At 39.3% G+C, this 15,685-nt stretch overlaps 1 protein-coding gene across 8 annotated transcripts in view; it reads right to left on the bottom strand.

The window, feature by feature from the left end:
• Positions 1-10,653: 10,653 nt before the first annotated feature.
• Positions 10,654-15,685, bottom strand: part of NCOA1 (nuclear receptor coactivator 1) — a 333,798-nt gene continuing 328,766 nt past the window's right edge. For 5 of the 8 annotated variants that reach the window (XM_061168793.1, XM_061168796.1, XM_061168795.1 and 2 more), the window contains 2 exons: positions 15,459-15,548; positions 10,654-11,663 (listed from right to left, as the gene is read on the bottom strand). In XM_061168793.1, the coding sequence (XP_061024776.1) occupies positions 11,493-11,663; positions 15,459-15,548 (261 nt within the window). In that variant the 3' untranslated portion in view covers positions 10,654-11,492. Of the gene's footprint in view, positions 11,664-11,748; positions 11,806-15,458; positions 15,549-15,685 lie in introns of all 8 variants that reach the window. The other 3 variants (XM_061168799.1, XM_061168798.1, XM_061168797.1) reach the window with 3 other exon arrangements.

The following is a 15,685-nucleotide window of genomic DNA, read 5'->3' as shown; positions in this document are numbered from 1 at the left end:
CAGTAGCAGGGAAGTGGCAGATTTTCTTATTAGAATCAGCTAAGCTCATTATCATCTGAACTAGATCAGCTGTTCTCAAAGCATAGTCCCTAGATCAGCATCACGTGGGTACTTGTTAGAAATATAAATTCTCAGGCCCTACCCCAGACCTACTGAATCGGAAACACTGGTGTTATCTAGAAGCAGCCTGGTCCCAGGAGGCAGGCAACCTAAAAAGTGTACCATAAATGTGTGTGATTTAGAATCAACACATTAGGATAGTGTATGATGTGCTTACAGGAAGGAGTCAAGTTGGAGAGTAAGAATCTGGCACTAAGTACACTATATCTGGCCTTGTATACCAAATTTACAAAAAAACGGATCCTCCAATGGAGCAAAGTCTGTGCTGCAAGACCTAGAATAGGTGACAAATCCTTGAAAAGGAGTCTCCTATGCTTTGGTAAGTTTCTTACATGTGAAAAAATATTTTATTATGAACAAAGTGCTTCCATATGTGTTAATCAATCCTGACAGTTTTGTGATGCAGGCAGGCTTGTCTCAAGGTTACTGATTCAGAAAGGCTTTGACTTGCCCAAGATCAAAGTCAGTGGCAGGACTGGGATTGAAAATCAGGTCTTTTGTCAGTCCAATTTTCTCTTAACCTCTTATAGCTGGTTACTCATCTGATTTTCAGCCATCTAGATACTAGTTAGAGAGTGGTTTGAAAAGGGGTCACGAGTAGTTCAAACACTGGGAAGCTGTATCTTCCATTTTAAATTGGTTAATTGACATTCTGGATTATAAATCAGTCTCCTGTGACTATGAGCTGTGTGACTCAATACCGTAGGGACCAATTATAAGTGGATGAGCTGACAAAATTGAGCTTTTGAACTTGTAAAGCTGAGGATCAACACCTAGGTCATTGCTTCTCATGGGGTTGGCAGAATGCAGAGGGCTCCCCTAGAGGGGCATGTTAAAGTTTCATTTTATTGTTGTTTAATCAACATATCTTCCCCACAGGTTCTGAGATGCCATCCTACGGGTGTGCACTGCTTCCTGGTTGAGAATAATGGCAGTGGTGAATCACTGTTACTGACGAGAAGGTGTTAGTGTGGAAAAATGGCTGAGAACCACGAATCACTGCCCTGGGCTACCATGACCTCACAAGTTTTAGCTGTCCTCTGAGGTCAAGTTAGCACAGCCCCAGCTTCTCCTCTACTTTGAGATCTAGATATGGTAGGTCTTAAAAGCTGGCCTAAGTTTTAGCTTTGGGGGCTTTGCAAGGGCCAAAAAAGTGGCACCCAAGTTCTGAACCTAGGTTTTTGAGAAATAAGATAAAAAGCAGGTGATGAAACAAAATATCACTTTTATTATCAATAGGTTAGATGATAGAGCTTTATGTGATAGCCTGAATGGGCTTGCTAATTTCCTGTCCTGATACTCACGAAAGTTGCTCCTTCCTACTGGTCACATGGAGAAGAGAGAGAGAGGATAAATCCCCCACATTCAATCTATCAAACTTTGATTAGTTCCACCCAAATGAGAAACATGGACCAAAAGCAATCAGCCACCAACTAGGCTATTCATTCAAACTGCATGAAGAAGAACAAGGGGTGGAACAATAGACTCCATAGGAGCATTATGTTTATTAAACTCACTCTGTAAAGGAAGAAGTGGGGCTAAGGCATTCCACCTCCTCCCCAGCATTGGATGTAAAGAATTCTGAAGAAGTACTAATGATCCAAGAGGAAGACTGTTCTGGCAACAGGTACAAGATGTACTTGCTGCGAATGGGGAGGAGAGTTGGGACATCAGTAAGGAAGCTGTGTGAAATAATCAAGGCACAAGACTGATGATGTGGTTACAAAATGAAAATTGAGCCGTAAGAAATATGGTGTTACTTCCTTATGGTATAAACAGAAAGAGCAAGGCAGGTGACAGTCCCAGAAGACTTGAGATTAAGGCTGAACTCTGCTACTTAATGGCTAAGCAATTTTGCTTCAGTTTCCTTATCTGTGAATAATTCCTAACAGGAATTAATCAATTCAAATTTAAGGATCAATTTAAACAGTACCCTACAAAAGCACTATATACCTATCACCACCACAGACAATTTAGTCTCTTTCAATGCAATCATTATACTCAATGTTTTTTCTCATTTTATTGCATTATGGAGATGTCAGTTCAGGTCCTTGCACTGGCTAGGACCTGTAGTACAATACTAGCAGTGTTTATAGGTATCCCTGACTTGCTATTATTGACTGCAATGGGAATGCTTTTAAATCTTCACCGTTAGGTATGTTAATTTGTTGAAAGTTTCAGCAAATTCTTTGTATCAGATTAAGGAAGCTCCCTTCTGCCACTGGTTCGCTAAATCTAAAAAATTCATTTTTTTTTTTTTTTTTTTTTTCATTTACTGAGATGATCATATGGGTTTTCTCCATTGTTACTGTGGTGAATTGCAGTGTAAGACTTCAAATACTGAACCATCTTTGTTCCTGGAATAAATCCTACTTTGGCATGATTATTTAATATGAGGGAGATGGCCTAGTTAAGAGACCTGGGTTCCAGTTACCTTTCAGTCTCATAGCTTTAAAAGCCAATTTATATACTGATGACTTCAAAATTTGTATCTTTAGCCCCAACTACTCCCTAAATTTCAGCCGCCTCTGTATCCAATAGATTTGACATCTCCTCCTCTTGGATGTCTAATAGGAATCTCAAACTTATCATGACAGAAAATAAATTAAACCTGCCTCTTTTCCCCATCTCTGTTAATGGAAATTCCATCCTTCCAGTTGCTCAGGCCAAAAACCTTGGAGTTGTTTTTGATTCTTCTCTCACTCCACATCTGATATGTCAGCAAATACTGTTGTCTCTACTTTCAAAATACATCCAGAACCTCACCACTTCTCACAATTTCCACTGCTACAATTCTGGTCCAACTCATCTTCTCTCGGCTGTACTATTACAATAGGCTCCTACAGGTCTACCTGCTTCTGCATTTGCCTTCTCCACAACTATTTTCAACACAAAATCCCGAGTGATCCTTCCAAAACCCAAGTAAGATCAGGTCACTCCCCTGCTTAAAATCCTCCAGTGGCTCGCCATCTCAGAGTAAAAGCCAAAGTTCTTACATTTGTCTACAGGGCCCTACACCATCCTGGCCCTCACTACCTCTTTGACTTCATCTCCTACAATTCTCTGCATTCACTCTGCTCCAGCCTCAAGACTTTTGCACCTCCACCTAGAAAGCTCTTTCTCCATATTTTCACTCAAATGTCCCCTTCTCTGAAGACCTGACTTTCCTGTTTTAAACTGCAGCCACTCTCCTCCAGTAGTGTTCTCTATCCCTCCTTCCCTACTTAATTTTTCTTCATAGCACTAATCTTCTGGCACGCCACATATTTTGTTCATTTGTCAGTCAACCTTCATTAGAACGCAAGCTCCATGAGGGCAAGGATTTTCATTTTCTTCATGGATGTAGCCCCAGTGACTGGAATAGTGCCTGGGAAATAGTAGGTATTAAATGAATACCTGTTGACTGAAAATATATGTTGTTATTACTATTACATTAAAAACATTCATTCTTTAAAGTAGCTATTGTGCAATGTTTTAAAAGACAAACCCTTAAGTCTAAAGATTCCCAAGACTAACTACAACTTACTTTTTGATGTGGAAAGAGTGACTGAAGTCACCTCTTTATCTGGGGTTATAAAAATTATGTATCAAAGGCTGATTTAAAAACCTAGAACTAGTCCATTATAGTAATCTTTCTACTTTCACATACACGTGAACATGTTCTTAAAAAGCTTTAAAAAAGTTTTCAAGAGAAGGTAGGATGAAATTTTAAAGCCGAGGCTTAGACGTGCATGAGTCTTTAAACAGAGCATTTTCTATGTAGAGCCTTTCTCCCAGTTGGTTTTGGTTGAACTTTAAAAGTCTAGCTTACTAAGTAATTATCATTTAAAACACAATTGCTAACATCAGAAGAATGTTAAAAAGAAAAGCTAATTTTAAAAAATTAATACCTATTTTATAAAAGTTTGCAAGTTAAAAAGGACAATGAATAGGAAATATGCAGCCTAAAATTTAGTACAGGCAGGTGTATGCTAAATTACTTTAGATTTGAAAACAAACAAAGCAGAACTGAGCAGGGCTGGCTCTTCAGGTATGAGGAAAATTCCTGGTAGGACATTTGTTCTGTTAGAGGAAGGTCTTCCTGCTCATTGACCGAATTTCCCATCTGTCTACTTTCCAAGTTAAGTCACTCAGTTTCCAGAGGCACTGGTTTTAAAGGCCAATTAGAAATTTCACAAAAAGCCATCTTATTCTTGTTCAATTTCGTCATGAATCACTTCTCAGTGGCATTATATTGTAGGTGAAAGATTAGTAGGACATTCTATATACTCACTTTGGGAAGGAAAACCAGAAGGGACTGTCTCTCCTGATCTGCCTTTTTCTATTTTCTCATTAAGTGTAGTCAATCCAATCAGCTGATCTTCAGTGGGGAAGTAATTTCTGAGGAAAGTAAAGGGTTTAACAGCAGCATGTATCATCGATAAATATAAAGCTTGAGCATGTAAGTAATGAAGTACTACTTTTGAGTAACTTATATGTGCATTAATTTTCTTAGACATGGTCCTTAAAAAAATGGAAGTAATAAAGATAACTGCTAATGTTCTATAAATTCTCCAAATATGTAGAGGCTCACATTTCATGAAAAAAAGAAACAATCATCATGATAGAATCATGATCTTGTCTTGAACTCTTGGATACTTTGCAACCTTCCATTAGCTTAACAATCCAGACTCCAGGAAGACAACTCAGCACCTGGTCTATCAGCTCGTTTCTCTTATTTAAAATACTGCTTCTGCATCTATTTCTTCAATCAGCAGTTGAGAGCCTACTATGTGGAAGGCACTGAGGGGGGAAAAAAGAGAGATGTGAACCTCTTCTTTAAGAAGCTTACAATTTGGTGGAGAGAAACATGTACATATAGCCAAGTGCCAAATGGAGGCCCCAACACTGCACAAGGCAGTACAGAAGAGGGGACTAATCTAAGTGTGGGGTAAAGGGAGGGCTTCTTGGAAAGGGCATCTAAACTGAAGCCATGAGAAGAAATAGAGACACAGATGTAGAGAACAAACGTATAGACACCAAAGCGGGAAAGTGGCGGTGGGGGTGTGGTGGTGGGATGAATTGGGAGACTGGGATTGACATGTAGACACTAATATGTATAAAATGGATAACTAATAAGAACCTGCTGTATAAAAAAATAAAATTCAAAAATTCAAAAAAATAAAAATAAATTGAAGCCATGAAGGACAAGTAGTGAGGAGGAAGGAGGAGCATTACGGGTTGGGGGGAAGAGAATGAATGTGGCAATGGAAGTGGGAACACAGATAGTAAATCCAAGAATAAAGACCAGATCAATGTGGCAGGATCATTTGTTTAGAGAGGGTGTAGAGGGTCACGAAGCTTAAAAGGCAGGTAGATTTCAGATCAACTATAGGCAAGAATTAGTCACCAACAGATTTTGAAGGTTGTGTTTAGAGAGACTTCTCTGATGACCGTGTGATGGATGAATGTAAAAGGCATGAAGGTAGTTACTATAATCACCCCCACCATAAAAAGTCTGGCATTCCATCTCTGATCAATAGGCTTAGGAAAGAGAAGACAGCTATGAGGCATTACAAAAGACAACTTTTTGCAATTCGGTAATATGAGTAGGAGGCAGTTGTTGAAAAGGATCACTAACAGAATGATGATACAATTAATTCAGGTAAGGGACAAAGAAGCTGTCTGTGGGGAGATAAGTTGTTTGGTTTGGGGCTTAAGTTTGAGGTGCTGAGTGTGGGGTGGGAGCCATCCACATGGTAATGTTCACCAGTTGAAAATTAGAGACTGGATCTTGAAGAGAGATCTTGGCTAGAAGAGTGGACTTTAGATGCATATAAATGTAAGCAGTACTGGGTTAAAGGGAAAAGATGAAATTGTTCAGGGAGAGTACAGGGACTTGCTTGAGAACTATTACCCTCAAACAAAATTTAAAATACAAAAAAAAAAAAAAAAATCAGTACTTGAACACATTCAAAATTAGTGCCCAGGTTTTATTTTCAAAATGGAAACCCCTATAAGCTTTTAAGGAACTTGAATTCTAGAGAAAAACTTGTAACTCATCAGGATTCCCAGTCTTTATGTGTCACTGTCTAAGGGTGCTTTTATCTTTAATAGTTGAATTGGGCAGTGGAAACAATGGCAGGTTTCATCACAAAGCCCAAGGATAGACTCTTGGGTCTGGCACTTACCAGCCACCTGACCATTCATCTGAGCTTCAGTTTCAGCATCTGTAAGATGGCACTATGACCTATTCTAACTGCTTCGTAGGATTCTGAAGATCAAATGACACACTGTATGTGAATGTGCTGTACAAACTAAGACATTATTAGCACAAGAGTATTAGCCTAGCATATTGCCTGGCAGAGTAGAAATGGAAAGTATTTAACTGATTATAAGAATCTCCATTATTAGGAAGGAGGCAGCTGAGGCAAGTGTCTCTGTACTTCCCACACTTCCTATCACAGCGTCTGTTCTGCAACAGCTCATCAAAAATGGCCTAAGTACTGAAAACTTGGTCTAAGGTTTTTTGTTTTATTCTGTACCTTAGGACCTCTGGGCATTGGAGTGGGAGGAAAACCTGATGAAATAGAGATTACTCCTTTTAACATTTTAATTCTTCTTTTCTCAAGCCAGTGTCTTGGGTTTGCTACAAATACCTCTAGACACTGCTTAGTTCTGCTGGTTGCACAAACTACCAAAGTTCTGAGATAAGCACACATGATTAGACCAGAGCTAAACTCCAGCATAAAAGAAAGATTCATTGTCTGCAAAAGGATCAAGAGTTAGGGAAAAGTGAATGTTTCCATGATCTGCTCCAAGAAACCAAATTTTTTACCTCACAAAAGGGGTCCTCTGCCAGTCATTTTATACCTGCCCCACAAGGAACCCACATTTTCCAAAGTTCTTTTAAGCTAAGGGGATGACACTGCAGTTTCATGGAGCCCCTCCTTCATTTCCTGTTAAAATATGCAGGGACAGAATGCCTCTCCCAAAACTGTATCGGGACACCTGCTGACTTCATGCCAAAACTCACCCTCTTTTAGGCTTCCAAAGGTCAGGCTCTCTGACTGCCTCCAGAGAAGGGGCCAGGTGCTCTCTTCTCAGCCCTTGAGTTCTCAGCCCTCTTTTCAAAGCCTGCTTTTAAAAGTTATTTCATGTAAAAAAGCATTGCCTAAGGTCACACACAGTGAGATTAAAGTCTGCAGACTCCAAATGAATCCTAAATCCTATAGTCCAGGACAGTCAATCCAGAATTTGGAATTAGAAGAGTTGGTTCCAGTCCCAATTCTACTGAAAGACAGTGTTTGTGTCCTGACCTTTCTCTTTACAACTCTCTCGAAGGACTGCAGAGGATTAAATGAGATAATTGTACCTAAAAGCACCTTAGAAATGTTACAGTGCAAATTTATTTTCCCTGAATTTAAAAAATTATTCTCATCAGCTCCAACAGATTGTGTAAAAGATATAAAAGCCTGCACTTGTGGCTGGTTAGGGCTAGTTATGGAAGAGACCTTAGCTACTGGCTGGCACAATTTCCAAGTGAGGATCCCAACGCCCGTTCATGTCCCTCCTGGAGCCAAAGGCTGATTTAAATTACTTTGCAGCCCACCAGGTAACATAATTCTAATAACATGTTTGAGAACTCGGAACACTGGCTAACAGTTTAAAAGAGCAGCTCTCTGGGGCTCCTTCTTGCCTCCGGGCCCTCCTTCACACGTGCTAGTCCTCAGAATTCTCAGCCTGCTCTTCTCTGAGCTACTTCCTCCCCATCCTGCAAACCTCACTTCAAATGCCATTTCTTCCTCAAGGAAACCTTCTTTCACTCTCCAGACACGGTCTCACTCACAAAGCAACTTCTAATTCTCCTTTATATCATTTAGTCCAATTGTGATTATAACTATGTTAAGTCCCCCCATGTAAATATAAGCTCTGGGAGGGCAGGGTTCACATCTGTCTGGATCCTTCCACATCCTTAGTGCCTTGGATAAAGACAATAAAATGTGTTGAGTGAGGCCAGAGCTTTGCATTTCTTCAATCTTGTTAAGAGCTCTTGTGGCAATGAATATAAAGTATAAAAAGAAAACTAATTTAGTGCTGGCAGAAAAGGTTCTGGATGGAGGAATGCTTCCTTTGGCAGTTTTCTCCAATAAAAAAGATTTATGGGCCTAATTAAATCATCAAGATCTTTTGCAGAGGTACAGGAATGGTCAAGGATCGAGCTTGCTCTGAATTATTCACTTTATTCAAGTGGAGCAGCTCTTCTGGGAAGAGCAGTTAATGTCAACAAGGAAATAAGCACAACTTCCTTTGTAAACAGACAACTGTCCTTTCTTTTTCTTTGATTCTTAGGGCCCAGGAGACAGTTTCTATGTATGGAAGCTACCCTAGGCAAAACCATGAAAAAGATGAAGTTCTACATCAACCTCACTTTTTCCTCACTTGTTACTATTTGTTTTTCTAATGGCCTTCACACCCCTACCTTAGGATACATTTAAATCAATGTTCAGCCTCATCTAAGAGAAGTATCTTTTTTACCTTATCCTGACTTTTGGAAAAAAGGTTCTGTTCCCCCAAAAGTATAATTTCAGACAACAGCTACCAAATCTGTGTGTAGTGTGTGCGATAAACTCCCTCCCCTCCCTCTAGAATCACATTTGCTCACGCTCCTTACCCTGGCCGGCCCTACTTGGCCAAGTGTTGGTGGACCTAGTTGCCTTAAAAACACACAAACAAGAAACAGGGCCTAATTTTCATAAAATGCATTGTCAAGAAGGAGTCTCCTCAAGTAAGATTCAACATCTGCATAATAATTACAAATGTTACTACAAAAACCAATAATTGTGGGAGAGATGTTATCCTGTGGCTAAGAAGTGCTTCCTGGACCAGATCTCCTAGGTCAAGAAACAGTAGGACCAGAGTGTTTAATCATCAGACAAGTGGCCAGAGTTAGAATTTCCTCACAGCCTACTATCACAACTTCACTGGGACCTTCTCAAATTTCACTGGGCTGGTTCTTATTAGGGTGACTTCGAGGAGCTTTGGCTTCAGGGATCCTTTCTTTTATTATCCTTTAATTATAGTTAGTCATTTTGGGTTTTGACAATTCCTGCAGGATGTAGGTTTCATTTCTTCCCTGTAAAAGAAGAGGCAACCCATCTATTCAGTAGCTGGAAAAGTGAATTTCCTGTGGAATGACAGGAATTACATAGAAGCAAGCAATTTTATTTTCCTCAAATGTAGCAATAATTTTAATCTGTACATACATAAAACAAACAGTGCAATTATAAAACCTTGAAGGTGACATGCATACTTTAAGGTGCAGTTGGGATGGGGGAGGATGTTAGCATCTCCAATTTTCCTTACCACTTTTTTTTTTTTTTTTTTTTTTTAAGTTCCTTATGCAAAAGTACTGAGTCAGGAAACTTCATCTGGAATGCTGAAGTTAAAGGTGAACTTCCTGAAGTCTGCACGTCTAAATATCACAAACAAAACAGAAATGACCTCCTAGAACAGTTTGGGAGGGACTAGCATAATATGGCTGGGCTTTCAAGCTGGGAATGAATTAAATCAGGGATGCATTTTTCTGAAAAACTAAAAGAGAGAATGTTTGTAACTGAATGTCCTGTTTCTGTTTCATAGTTGCTACCCACTTGAGCCCTTCCATCAATCTTTTTATTCGGTACAGGTTCTGAATAGATGCTGTTCAATGGAGTTACTTGTAACTAGGGGTGGTGAGATGCAGAAAGGAGGACCTGGGAAAATGGCTTCTTCCTTGATGTCTGAGTCCATGCTCCTCTTCCATTGTTAGTTCTTATGGCCTTTTCTCTGCCATGGAAGCAGAGGTAGCTGGTGCACAATGTCAGATGTTGTCATCGTTCACAGGCCCAGGGGTGCAGTAAAGGCGAGTGATGGGGGTCTACCTTTGCTTCTTCCACAATACCTTTCTCAAGCTTTCCTGGCCTTTCAGTGGAACTTCTAGAACTAGAAAGTCAGTTCACTGGGTCCTTGACTCACAGGCCAGGATGAGACAAGACGTGGCAGAGTGACAAGACACAAAGGGAAAATATGGTATCAATTAGCCTCAGAGCAGGAATAGAGAGATTTATATTTGCACTGATGAAAACTCAAATTCCCAAAGTCAATCTAAAAAAAAAAAAAAAGATTTTCTTTGAGTATTAATTTTTCTCTGTACAAGTAGCCTGTGCACTTCTGGTGATAATTCCTTGCACTGCTCTCAAGTTAGATGATCCCAGGGACACTCTAGGGCAGTACGCTCTAGCTCATCTGGAACAGCTCTTTCTGGCAGTGGCATTTTGATGTGAAACCCAAAGTAAATCCATACATGGCGTCACAGTTATTAAAATAATGAAATATTACTAGCCAAATGTAACTGCAATTCAATCAATGTTATATTTCACACACAGAAATTTAGAAAAATCAAGAGTATGATAATAAAACCATAAAATTAAACAGAAGGAAATCAATTTCTACAAGAAATCAAATATATTTACAGTGAGATTTAAAGGGAAAAATAAGCTACTTGAATCATAAATTTAATTTTATTTTAAATAACTTTAGCTACCTCAGCTGTTAATACAATAAAAGCAGAAAGAACAGGCTGCCTTTTGTCCAGATTTAATCAGAAAATTGTATCTACAATAATCGACATAACTCGCTTCTTGTCCTTCACCCATCTCATCAAAAATTATTGCATTTTCCCCCAAACTGTATTTTTTGGATTCCTCTGTGAATATACTCATTTCGTCCTCATTCCTGGAGGCATCTTGGTTTAAATCCATCTTTAAAAAAAGGAGAAGGGGTACATATGTGGAGGCAAAATATTCTCTTGAAGCCAACAGATATAGAGTTGCTAGAAGAAGCTGATTGTACACACAAGCTGCCTGGTTGGGAAGGGGAGGGCTGCTGATTTAGAGACATTGTGACAGCCTTTGGTGGATGGGCACAGGCAAAGCCCCACTGGGCCCTTCTTCCTTGGCAGGGTCGGGACTGAGCCAGCAGAGGCGGAGCTTCATCTTCCCCTTGGAACTTGTCATTTTGGTTCTCCTCCAAAAGCCTTCATCCAGATAAGAAGCCAATGACTGATTATAAAAATAAGAATAATTAAATTTGGCTCAAGAGAGAGATTGTCCAACTGTTCTGCCTTGTTATTTTTTCAATATCCAAGGCCTTTACAAAGAAAGAAACAAAAACATCTCTCAATCTCCCAACGAAAGTGAACTTTTTTTTTCTTTTTTTTTTTTTTTTGCTCCAAATGCTACGACCTGAAGAATGGCTGCAGATTGAGATATCAAAAATCTCAGAAAAATATATAATATATTTGTATATCTCTGTATGTCTATTATTTAAATTTCACATTCCTTTAAAAGTGGTTATTCAGTCAGTAGCTGCTGAAGGAGGCTCTTCTGCTGGGCCTGGGGGGTCTGCGGTCCTGCCGTGGGTTTTTGAGTTCCCAGTGGACCAGGCTGGTTCAGGTAAGGGTCCCCGCCTACCAGATTCACTGTACACTGGACGTCAGCAAACACCTGAACCTGTTGCACCTGCTGGAACACAAATAAAAGATGTGTTTAGACAGAAGGGTCTGCCCCCCCGGCTTATGAGTGGGTACTACTTGAAGTGGAAACTCACTAGAGCATTCCTCTAGTCTGTAGTCACCACAGAGAAGAACTCTTCTGTCTTCTTGTCCTACAAAAAGAAAATCGCTGCACTCATTTTGCTCAGGGTTCTGGAAAGTTCACACTTTAAAAATAAAATCAAAATTGGAATGGTCAAGCCTCCTACAGGGTTGCCATCAATACTGAAAATGAGCATCATTGCTAATATTGCCAAGATTGGGAAAAGCCCAGTTTCAGTCTGGGTATCCAGTGGTGGGTTTAAAAAATAGGTATATTATTTGGAAAACTGGTTATAAAAGCATTCTATGGATGACTTTAATAGGATAAAAAAATCTTTATGATGTTAGAAAATTAAGGGCTTTAACCCAGTATTAGCAAAATAAAAACCACCACAGCTCAGTAAATAGGACATCAGTATTCTAAAATTAATGTCCAGAAGATTTGTGTAGTATCTAAATATACTATTACATAGCTCCTTTACATATTGCCTTTAGAATTACAGCAAAATATTAGAACAAATAAAAATTTTATATTTAACTTATTTTTCCTGATAGACAATCCATTTAAACACATGAGCTAAAAATAACAGTAAACTACTAGCTGAGAACAGTGTGAATTTTCCCTTTAACTACTTTCAGTAATAATACATGTATTCCTTTAAAAAGTCTAAGGTTACACAGTTTTAACATTTTCTATCAGGAAAACAAAGCCAGAAGTTAGTCTTCAACAATCAGCCTTATTAAAAAGTCATCTGTAGAACTGATTAGGCCAATATCACACTTGTGAATGTTCCAGACCAAGAATGGAGATGCTCTCTAAGGTATCCAAGTGCATCTATCTAAGTGTCTCAGCATTTGGCAAACTTGTGCCTCATGTTTAATAGGTTCATGAAGTATTTTAGATTAGTGACAGATTTTTTTGTTCATCACTAAATTCATGCCAATTACACTCAGTGTTTCTGAAAACTTTTCTATCCTAATTGAATAAAAGTTGTTTTCCATCAACCTTAATTGGCCAATTGTCAAATGTCCCGACCATCCAATTTCTCCATCAGTCTAACCCCTGATATTTTCTCCTCACGATGCACCTACACCTCCACTCTACTCTGTCAGATAAGGCAGATAGTTCTTGAGCTGAGCTTTTTTAGTGTCTGATGAATTAAACCTTTATTTAGATTAGTATCGTTTCTCTCCTCACCCTCTCTCTCATCCTCCTCTTTCCCCCAGTTTCCCAAATTTTGCTTCTTGTCCCCATAGGTTCCCATTTGTTTTCTTCTTTTGGGCTCTTCCTCATGTACATAACATACACCAGCTCTCTCTCTGAGTCTATTCTCCAGCTGCCTCTGTGCCCTCCACCCACCTTTGTTCTCTATAACTTCTCATTCCTACTCTTTTCCTTCTAGAGCTCCAACCCTGGCCTTCCTCTCTCTCTATGTCAACAATCCCCCTACCAGCCTTCTTCCGCCTTCTCTATTCTCTGTGTTCTTTTCCTGTTCTCTCCTCTTCCCCATCCCAGCTCTCCAAATGCAGCTAGCCCTCTATCCTCCCCTACTCCTTCTCTCCTTGTTCTTTTCCGTCTCCTTTTCTGTACATCTGTTTCTATATTTCTATCTAACTCACTCCCCAGCTTCTGTCTGGCAAATACAAAAACATTAGAGCAAATAGAGATTTCATGATGGGCTACCACAGAAAGAAGATTCTGCCACTGAAACTTAACGTGAGCACAAACTATAGTGCATTTAGGCAATGACTGATTTTTAAAAAAATTAACATAAAATTTCATGTTTATATGTTTCAACATATGAAATACTGGGGCAGAGCATAAGGTGTTTGTGCCCCCAAACACTTAAAAAAGTTTTGATAAAGGCATGATAAAACAAACTGGAGAGAAAATTCTGCTGCTTTAAAAAGAATGCTTTATTAAAAAAGATACCAAACTCCAAAAAGTACACATTTCAGCCTTTTTGAATTATTACTTAAAAACATGGTGACTTAGACCAGACCTCAAAGGACTTCTGATATTGCTATACCTTCACAGACAGGCAAAGCAACACAAAAACAAAACTTATGATTTGCCCAATGAGAAGAGTGATGTGAGAGTTGAGTCCCAACCTCTTAAGATTTTCCAGCATAGTTTTTACTTCAATTCACGTACTATCCCAGGACTCAGGAACTTTAAAACTTAGTTGTTTTGTCTTAAGTATATGTCTCTGTAAGTATGAGACTTTTAAAAACTTCTAGTGAATAAAGACTTCATTTCCCCCAGCACAAAATCCTCTCTTCACCCTCACAGGACTCAGATCCTATTTCCTGATGCTCCAACTATGCACATAGTTTCCTAACTGGCTTTCCTCTTTCTGAGCTGGCTGTCTAGTACTCTTCCTTTTCCCTCTTCCCCCTCAAGATGAAGCTTAAACTAGCACTTTTCTCACTGTTCCCCTTCAGGGATGATGCTTCATTTGTAGGACTGAATCCAAATTCCTTAGAGTTTAGTATTCAAGGCCCCTGGAAATTTGACCCAATCTACTTTACCAATTTTAATTCCTGTGAATTCTTATTACAAACCCTTTATGCTCAGTGGATTTGGCTTCCCAGGACTACGATGATATTACTGTTTCCCTGTCTCTGTGCCCTCTAACTTCCAATCCCCTGGACTTCCAAGCTCAGCCCCTTCCTCAGCCTCCAAAAATCACAGTACCTTTCTCCTTCACTTGCCTCCTTCAAGGCCCAGTTCAGTCCTATCTCCTACATAAATGCTCTCTGACAACCTCAGGAATTTCTCCTTTCTTTTAATGCTTATGGCTCTTGTTACTTGTAATAAACTTGAGTTTGCCTTCTTTGGTTATGTAATAATTTATGTGCATTTGTCTGTATGTGTTATCTTTCGACAGGCCCTAAGTGGTATGGCAGAAAAAGCATAAACTTTGGTGTTAGAAAGATCTGGGTTTGAACCTCAGCTCTGCCACTTTCTAGTTTGTGAATTGTATATGTAGTTAATCGCCTCAGGTTCTGTTTCTTCATCTGTGAAAAAAAAGGAAAACTAATAACTCCTTCATAGGGTTACAGTGATGTTTACATGAGATAAAGCAGATAGTGCCTAACACAGTGCCTGGCAAATCATAAGCATTCCACAAATGAAGCTTCCTTTCCTCACTTCTCCCTGCAGTTCACCTAAAGAGCAAACATGTCTCATGTTTCTTTGTATCTCCACCTTTGCATAAGGCCTGTGTTTTTTAAAAAGTATCTTAATTTATGCTAATATAGGAAAGTGGCCACCCTTGTTATCTGTATTGTTTTGAAACAAACTTCTAAAAGGAGGCAGAGTACACAGTAGGCATTCTGTTTTGTCTGAATTTATTGAACTCTTTTGAGGTATTCTGATTACACATGAGTTTTAGCACTGTGTTTATTTACAAATAGCAATTAGTGGTCACCATTTGTGATCCCTTATCCTGTCTAAACACTGGATTAACCTTTCTGAAAGCTGATCTCATTTAACCCTCTCATAATCCTCTAAGCAGGTATCTCATTAGTTCTGTTGGTTATACGGCAGCTCAGGAAAGTTCCCTAACATGCCCAGGATGACACAGCTAAGAAGAGCAGAGCCAGGACTCACAACCAGGTCTGACTCTCAAGGTCAGGCTCTTAACCGCGATGCTACACAGAGTTTCCTGTGTATCTAGAGAAAACTTGACAGCTCTGGGCTTAGAGTTTTCTTACTGACCTGGGTTCCATCTGCTTCTGTTTTGAGAAGGTCCGTGGATGAGAGCTGGTTGCAGTAGAGGCCTGTGTGTCTCAGTGCTGGATCATTTATCTATTAAAGATAAGTACAAGACCAAATTACAAGCTAGTTGTTTACGTTGAAGACCAAATTCCTCAATGAAAAACAATCTCACTGACAGAAAAGTAATAGGAGGAGAGCAGAAATAACAAGCTTAGAAATTTACTGTG

The sequence above is a fragment of the Eubalaena glacialis genome, chromosome 14 (assembly GCF_028564815.1).
Source record: "Eubalaena glacialis isolate mEubGla1 chromosome 14, mEubGla1.1.hap2.+ XY, whole genome shotgun sequence".
NCBI classification, from domain to species: domain Eukaryota; kingdom Metazoa; phylum Chordata; class Mammalia; order Artiodactyla; family Balaenidae; genus Eubalaena; species Eubalaena glacialis.
Note: the sequence above shows the minus strand (reverse complement) of the source record. Positions and strands in the feature narration are given on the sequence as shown.